The sequence below is a fragment of the Pinus tabuliformis genome, chromosome J (genome assembly GCF_031772625.1).
Source record: "Pinus tabuliformis cultivar Carrire ecotype Pingquan chromosome J, CPIR1, whole genome shotgun sequence".
NCBI lineage: Eukaryota > Viridiplantae > Streptophyta > Pinopsida > Pinales > Pinaceae > Pinus > Pinus tabuliformis.
This window is the reverse complement of record NC_142295.1, coordinates 183348634-183357935: the sequence shown is the minus strand read 5'-3', so window position 1 is coordinate 183357935 and position 9302 is coordinate 183348634. Positions and strand designations below refer to the sequence as shown.

Genomic DNA, 9302 nt, shown 5'->3' with positions numbered 1-9302 from the left:
TAAAATGGCTATGTAATAACCACACATCTTGTTAATTGAAAGCTTCAATTCATGCATGCTTATGAATAATAACAAAAGGGCTATGTAATAACCACATATCTAGCCAATTGAAAGCTTCAATTCATGCATGCTCATCTTCATAGATTGTTCCTTTATTTACTAGTCCATCGCATACATTGTAATACTGAAACACTTTTGTTTTTAGCAATTCTAACATAGGTTATCCTATATGAAACTTTCAATCTTCAGGTATCAAATAGTTCTAAATATGGCTACATGTGAAGGAAGAAATTTCTTCATTTAGATTGCATGTATTTTCCTTCCTTTCCTACCTTTCTTAACACACGTCCTTAATTACTGGGAGATGTAATCATCGTTCTCGTAAGTTAAATAACTTAATAGAACTTGTTATTATCAATAAAATTGAAGATGTAATCTTAAGTTTTCTTCCACGGTGTATGACATTGGTCTTTCAGATATATTTTTTTAATTTTAAAATAAATGAAGGAAGATATATAGCATGAAAGTTGTTAATTTTGATGATAAATTTCTAATAATATAAGGAACTCCCAAATATGTAAAAATTTAATAATGGAATTTTTTATTAAAGTGTAGAAACTTTAGTGATTATTATTCATACTTAATATTAAAAATATTAAATGTTTAGAAGTTTAAATTTTTAGTAATTTTACATAGTTTTTATCAAGTTTTTGGTGATTTTGAAGGTTAAAAAAAGCATCTATTAGAATTTCGGTGAATAAAATATTAGAAATTGTTGGTTTTTTTTTTAGAAAAATCATGAAAATGGGCTTTTAGAAGAGATTTAGCACATAAATTTTTCATACTCTTAAAATGTGGATTGGAAGCAAAAGTAATCTTAAAAATACTACGAATTTTTCTATAACATAATTTTGTTTCAAAATTATGAAAGAAATGATATCAAGTCAATGAAAACATATAGCTACAATGTTTTGGAACTTGATGAGATTTAAAAAAATAGATAATATGTGCAACCCCATAAGAATTTTGGGGTGCTCATCCAAACAACCATATGGGCACCATGTTGAGACCACATGGGTGCCACATGGTAGGCCAAGAGGTCATGACCAAGTTTGAGAGGGTAGATGTTAAATGGTCATAACTCTCAATCTAGGAAGTGGATTGAGGCTAATTTTATATCATTGGAAAGGCCTTGACCAAACAAACGTAAGGGTATCATTGGTTTTGAGTTTGGAAAAACTTGGAAAAGAGAAAAAAAAATTAGACCCCATCTCCATAATTGTACCTTGGAGGTTGGATCATCTTAGTAACAAGCCTCCCTTTCACCCTTAGTGAGGTCTATGGGTGGTGAGGGGGTGTGTCACATTGCCACTCCATTTGAAATGCTAACCATTTGATCCATAAACTATATAGTTAATGCTAGTATGCAAGAGGAAGGGGATTTGAAAAGAGACTTTCTTATTGCTCAATTCATTTTTTGAATGGGCTTGTAATGAAGCTTTAATAAATGTAATTAATGCTAACAATGAAGAGGACATAGCCATGTTACATTTCTCCATCTAGAGGAGCCATTGATGTTCGTCTCAGCCATTTTTAATAGGCACGCAATATTTGCTTGGTTATAAACTGCAATATATTTTAGATCTTAGGTTATGAAAAAAAATCCTAAGGTGAAAATGTTTTAAGGCACCCTAACTTTTGTAAAAAAATTGTTTAAGTTCATTGTCCTTTAAAAAACAACCACTATATAAATTTTGAATTGTGAGGAAAGAGTCCCACAATATCACAATCTTAAGGATTTCCATCTCTTTAACCAAGTTTAGCGCCAACAAGAAATCTACATTGATTGTTAATTTACTTAACTAACCTTCGAAAATGCTTAAACACTTGTTTTCCTTAAAAATTAAAAATAACATCGCCAACTCACACAGCCGTGGCAATAAAATATAATTTACTATACAACCTTATCATCAAATCTTATCCTAATTCATAACGTATTTTTTCTAATCTGCTTAATGAAACGCAAAATTCTCATACCTCATCCTTCAAAATGTAAATCGATTGTAGAATCTTGTTACGCGAAAACACCTAATGCTTCCAAATATAACTGGATTGTAGATTCTTGTTATGCGAGAGCTTAATGACAAAACAAATAGTTAACTTTACAAATGGTTGAATCATAACATATTTTATCCCAACCTTTGATTTCTGCTCTTCATCGCCATAAAATTCCTGCTATTTGAATGGTCCTAGTTGATTTCCACATTTCTTCTATAAAAAGAACTCGAACAATCTTGGCAGTGGCACGGTGAATTATGCCAGGACTAACTGGAAGTTTAAAGCTAACTGTACCTTTAAATACTATAAATAAAAATTCAAAACCTCGCACACTTAGCACCCTGTAGCTAGATCTTTGAATATTAACATACACATTTTATATTTGACCTGTTAAAACCTCAAAAGCCCAACACGGTATAGCTATCGTTTGCGATTTTCAGACTTATAGAATTGAAGTATTTCAGTAACACAAGGAAGAAGAAAATTTTATGCCGTAGTTTATCTTTTATCTTTTTAAGAGTGTTTTCAGTATATTTTTCTGTAGAATTTGTTTTATGTTTTTAAGAGTGCTTTCAGTATATTTTTCTGTAGAATTTGTTAGGTTTTCTTGAAATCACAAGTTTATGGGTTTTGAATTTTTTTTTAATCCAGCATATCTGAATATTCCACAAGTTAAAAGTGCATTTTTAAAAGTCAAACATAAATTTTTTTACTAAAAATTGTTTTGTCAAATTCTTAACAAAATGTCCAAAACCCAAATTCCTACCAAAATCTCAAACAACTTATAATAATGAGAAAACTCAATTTTTATTGATATCAGTTGCAGAGTGATTTACAATTCTAACACCCAAGAATCTGGAATTTCAATCCAAGTTTCATCCAAGTTTCATAAATTTATTGCAACCATATATAGTATATCAAAACCCTTTTGTCTGAGAATGATTGAAGATACTTCATTCAATAAAACCAGTAATAGTCCAGACCGCATCTCTTGCTTTGAGTGTCCTCCCAACGCCTTCATATACAGAGGACGAAGTTACTCCACTCCGATCACGTTGCCTGGCAATGAGTTCATGAGGTGGGATCATCTGTCTCTCGCCATCCCCTCCTCCATCATCATCTCTGCTATCATCATCATCAACTAACCCAGGAATTGTACTCCACCGATTCTGATTGTTCTTTTCCTCCCATGACATCTGAGACCACTCCGGGATATTCACAGGTGTAGAAGACTGGTACCTCATTCTCCTCTTATTATTCTCTTTATTATTTGATTCCTTCCTGTGAATCTTTACTGATCTCCTGCTATTGTCATCATTTACATCCTTTCCCATGGATCTACCCACTGCAACACTAATACAACCATTTTCCTTAAAACCAACCTGCTCGGAGGTCTCTGCATCAATACTTCCCCATATATCATCCTCATTAAACTCTTCCATTCTTTCAGATTTCTCCATCCCCACAGATGGTTGAAACTCAAAGAACTTGTAAATATGATTATCTTCCTTAAGCGTCCCCAACATCGATTTTCTCCCTTCCACGACAACCCAAGAGCTTTCTGCTATGGTTTTCTTCAAGATCCCAACAATCTGATTCGTAAGATAAGATCAGATTGACCCAATTCTAAGATTTCTAGCTACACACAAAATTTTACCAAAATTGCACTGACCCAACTCCTAAAATTGATTTAATTTCAACAATACAATATCGGTTACTCCCCATTCAATACCAACAGCGCCCCTCTTATATGTCCTAGAGATCATACTCCTAATTGATTACCAATAAAATAAAATAAAATGAATTCAAAATTCAAGTTTAATTATTGATGATATTGGTTTTTTATGCAATAAAATGAAAATGAATTCAAAAACTAAGATTAACTGTAATTAATGTTAATTTTTTTAAGGTTGGAAGTTGTTGAAGCTGGTTGACTGGAATATTTTTGAAAGATATTCCAAAATATTCTTAAAATAAAAAATTTAAATCCCAGTAGTCGTAGAAATCGCCACACCTAGGCATTGGAAAGATACATTATTGACTCTAAGGCGCGTTTTGTCACGTTATTTATTCTGTAAGGATTTTGATTATCTGGACAAGGACACTCACGTTGCTTGTATTTTTTATAAGCTTCCGATGTAAATTCGACTGAAATTTTGACAACGGAATATACGCAAAATATTATAATCCATCAGATGAATGACATGAAACAATCCAAAATGCTATAACCCGTTACGATCCCTACATAATCGAACTCCGTTTTGGATAAATTCTGAGCCTTATGAGTAAAATAGACGTTTCATCGGTCCTGATGTGAAATGCTTATTCATTTCTTGATAATTTTTTATTTAAATTATATTTTTAAATATAAAATGAATTCCATGCTCTGCAAAATTTGGACACATTTAAATTATGTAAATTTGAGAATTTATAATTTACTTTATTTTTATTGAATTTTAAATAATATTTTATCTAAAAAGAATTATTCAATCATTCGGATAAATTTTGTTATTTTGAATTTATTATTTTTATATATATAGATATATAATATTTTATCTAAAAAGAATTATTCAATCATTTAGATAATTTTTGTTAGAATTTTAATTATTCAATCATTTAGATAATTCTTGTTAGAATTATATATATATATATATATATATATATATATAATTTAAAATATTTATTTATTTTTGTGAAACTAAATTTTTGGTAATAAACATGTTTAAATAAATTTAATGATTAAGAAAATGTGTTTAATAAATAGTTGGCAAAATCATCATTGACGTTTGTAGAAATAGACGATTCCACATGTGGACACGTATGAGGTTCTCTATATACACAATAGAGTATTGTATGAGATTGATGAAACTTGAAGAGATCACAAGAAGTGAGATTTCTTTCGCTATTCTCATAAAATGAACTACCGGTACCTGTATAACCATCCGAGGTTTGTGAGAAGCCGTGTGCATTAAAGGATGAGCCACAACTAAGACAAGACATCTCCTCCAAATGGTAGTGTGGAAACATGGGTTCCAATGATCTTTGGGAAACACACACTTCATGGTAACATAGGTATATGTGCATACGGCACTGTAGAGCGGTTGTACAGCGCTTATGTGAGTTAGAATAAAAATTATTAGATAGAATAAATAAATTATAATGAGAGAATAAGGGATGTATATCAATAAAACATTTCTCATGACAAATAACTTAGACACTAACTACAAGGATAAAACTCATCAACATTATCTAGACTCATCGTTTTGACATTATTTTGACATCTTTGTGTAATAGAGAAATGGATTTTCAATCATGCCTAGTTGTTGTCTACATATTTCAAAGTTCGTCTTTCTAAGACGCTTGGTAAAGATGTGAGCTACATTCTAACTTGTATTTTAATAGACTAAATGAATCTCATTTGATTGTATCTTTTCCCTTACAAAATGATCTTGGACTTCAATAGGTTTTATTCTGGCATGATAAACTCGATTATTTGTCAAGTTAATGGAACTCTCGTTGTCACGTTTGATACTTGTTGGTCCTCTTTGTTTTTCTCCAATGTCTTCAAGAATCCTTCTTAACCAAATAGCTTCACTTGTTGCATTGGTCAAGGCTGTGTATTCAACTTTTGTGGATGACAAAGGAACATTTGGTTGTTTTGTGTTGCTCCATGATAGGATCCCGGGTCCTAAATTGAATGCATATGCAAAGGTTGATCCTTTGTCATCAAGATTTCCAGCCCAATCTTAATCTGAAAACACTCCCAACTCAACATCAGATTCATCAGTCTACAAAATACCAAAATAAAGTGTTTCCTTCAAATATTGAAGGACTTTCTTTGTTGTTTTTCAATGACTTTCACAAGCTTTAGCCATAAGCTGACTAAGGATGATGACATAATTTGTTATATCTAGGTTGGTAGTGGTTCTGTAGTTCAAATATCCTATCAATTGATGATACAAATCCATCATCACTGTACAACTTAGCATTATGTTTCAAAGAAGTAGACACTGTCTTGCATTCAAACATATGAAATCTTTTAGTGATTTTCCTTACATCTTTGCTTTGTGTGATGACTGTCTTACTATATTCCCTCCAAATTTCAAGACCCAAACAATAATGGAACTCACCAAGATCCTTCATTTCAAATACATGTGACAACTACATTTTAATTTCTTCAATCAACCTAAATGCACAGTCTCTTATGATAAAATCATCAACATATAAAGATATGAAGGCAAGGTTCCCATCTTCATCTTTCTTGATGTACATGTTAGGATCACGTTTGCTTCTCACAAAACCTTTTTCATAAAAGAATGAATCAATTTGCACATACCAAGATGTTGGTGCTTGTTTCAAACCATAAAAAGGTTTCTTTAACCTACAAACACGATGCTCCTATCCATTCTTTACAAATCCTTCAGGATTAAGCAAACAAACTTCTTCTTTTAATTCACCATTCAAGAAAAAAAAATTAAGATCTAACTGATGTGTATTCCAATTCTGTTTTGTAGTTAATGTAATCATGAGTCTAATTGTATTAAGTTTAGCTATAGGTGCAAAAGTATCTTCATAATCAATGCCTTCATTTTTTGAATAGTCTTTTGCAACCAATCTAGCTTTATATATGTCAATATTTCCATCAGCATTAAATTTTGGTTTGAACAACCATTTGGATCCTATGGGAACTTTATTTCTAGGAAATTCTATTAATTCCAATGTGTCATTCTTCATTATGGAGTTATATTCTTTATTCATTGCATCTTTCCATTCTTTATATTCTTTAGCTTCTTTATAACTTGAGGGTTCTACAACATTCATCACATCAGACATAAATGCATAATCTTTATACCTTATAGGTGGTTGAATTTGGTGTGATGTCCTCCTTGGAGTTTTACTACTTTCATCATTATTTCTACTTTATGGAGTTTTTTTTCCTCTTCTTGGAGTGTCATGAATGCTAGATTCCTCGTACTCTTGAACCTTACCTATTCCTATTCCTATTGAAAACTTATTTCTATTTTCACATAATCGTTAGTTTGGCATGCACTAATATTATTGCCTTCATCTACATTCTCATGAAACACCACATCCCTACTTGCATGTAATTTATGTGAACTTGAATCAAACAACTTGTATGTTTTCTATCATCACAATAACCAATGAATGTGCACCTAATTGATTTTGCATCAACTTTTCTTCCTTCATCGTTTGGAATATGAGCAAATGCCTTGCATCCAAAAACTCTTAAATGATTCACTTTTGGCTTATATCCATAAAATCCTTCAAAAGGTGTCTTTAGATCTAAACTTTTTTGTTGTACTCATATTTTTTAAATAAACAACAATATTAATGGCTTCAACCCAAAAAAAAATGAGAGATATTTTTACCTTGAAGCGTGCTCGGTGCACATTCCACTAATGTTCTATTTTTCCTCTCAGCAACTCCATTTTGCTGAGGTGTATCAAGCACTGTATATTGTTGTAGAATCCCTTGACTTTTACAATATTGATTAAATGCTCTTGATTTGTATTCCCCCTCCAATCAGATCTAAGAATTTGATCTATTTTCCAATTTGTTTTTCCACCATGTTTTTGAATTCCTTAAGGTACTCAAAAGCATTACTTTTCTTTCTTATGAAATAGACCGAAGTATATCTGGATCTATCATTAACAAAAATAAGAATGTAGAATGCTCGTTAAAGATATCTAGTTTTCATAGTTCCACATACATCAATTTAAATTAATTCAAGTATTTCTATTTGTCCTTTTTATTCATGTACATGGAATTTCTCTCTATGTTTTTTGCCAATTGAACATGCTTTACATTCAACATGATTATTCTTCATAACAGGAAGACCTTCAACCATTTTTTATTGTTTTTCTGTGAAGTATCATTAAATCATTGTGATTTACATGGCCATACCTTTGATGTCATAACTCTTTTGTTGGCATTCTTGTAGATGTCAATTCTTGATGCCATGTCATGGTCACATTTAGCTTATACAAGCCTCCAACTCTGTTACCTATCACAATAACCATGTAGAGATCCTAGATTTCTTTAACCACACACTTTGATTTGACAAGTTCCACCTTTATATCTTGATTAGAAATAGTAGAAATATAAATTAAATTATTTTTTATACCATGAACATACATCACATCTTGGATCTGTCTCCCTTGTCCATTAGGCAACAACACACCTATTATTCCATAACGTTGAACTTTAAGTGATTTGTTATCTCCTGTAGAAACACATGTTCCATCAATATTCTCATGATATTCATCAAACCAATATTTATTACAAGACACATGGAGTGATGCATCAGAATCAATGAACCAAGCATTCACATCATTAGTCTCAATAGACAATGTAGCATTAGAAACAAATAATCTAACATTTTTAAATCCATCATTGATTGAGGTTTCTTTGTCCAAAAAATTCCCATTATGCCTTATGTTTCTCTGTTTATACTGATTATATTTTATTTTATAACAACCTTTCACATGATGCTCAGGTTTTCCACAATAATAACAATCATCATTTCTCTTTTAATGAGTTGGAAATTTAGATTATGCCATACCTTTCTGCTTTGCTTGAAACATGCCTCATTTGTTTTTGTTGCATGGCTTGCCTTTGTATGGTTGTTTACCCTTAGCTACCAATGCCAGATTTGAGCTACTAGAGCCCAAATTGAATGTATTCATCCTCTCCTCCTCTTGTAGAAGAATGCTTATTAATTCATCAAAAGTAGGAAGCTTCTCTATGGCTGAAAGACTTGAAACAAAAATTTTATAATCTTGCACTAAGCCATTAAATGTGATGCTGACTAAGTTAGTATTGGACACCTTTTCACCATTCTCCTAACTTATCACTTAGCTCTTTGACACAAGAAATGAAATTTCGTCTACTTTCATTTGTCCCTATTTTCATTGTCAAAATCTTAATGTTTAAGAACAAAATCTAGTTGGTATTAGATGTTTCATACAAGCTTTTGAGAGAATCCCATGTTTCTTTGGATGTTTTACAGTCCCTAATATGAGGAGTGAAGTTGTCCTTAATGGACATTCATAAAAACACCTTTGCTTTTGTTTCCCATTTTTCCCAATCTCGAATGGTCGTAGTAGCAGTGGGTTTGGGCTCCAGCCCACTCACTATGGGCCACAAATTATTTCCCTCTAATATTGCTAATATCTGATTTCCAATTTGGATAATTTCCTCCATCTTGTTTGGTGGATTCATTC

At 31.6% G+C, this 9302-nt stretch overlaps 1 protein-coding gene across 1 annotated transcript; it reads right to left on the bottom strand.

Moving 5' to 3' along the window:
• Nucleotides 1–2950: 2950 nt before the first annotated feature.
• LOC149226289 (protein S40-1-like) lies at nucleotides 2951–3721 on the bottom strand. The gene has a single exon (XM_089375269.1). It carries the CDS (start codon nucleotides 3582–3584, stop codon nucleotides 3012–3014), a length of 573 nt encoding a protein of 190 aa, XP_089231395.1. The 5' UTR covers nucleotides 3585–3721; the 3' UTR covers nucleotides 2951–3011.
• Between the last annotated feature and the right edge of the window lie 5581 nt (nucleotides 3722–9302).

Coding starts and splice junctions, on each gene's coding strand:
- LOC149226289 (XM_089375269.1), bottom strand. CDS start 3,584: ATGTTGGGGACGCTTAAGGAAGATAATCATATTTACAAGTTCTTTGAG.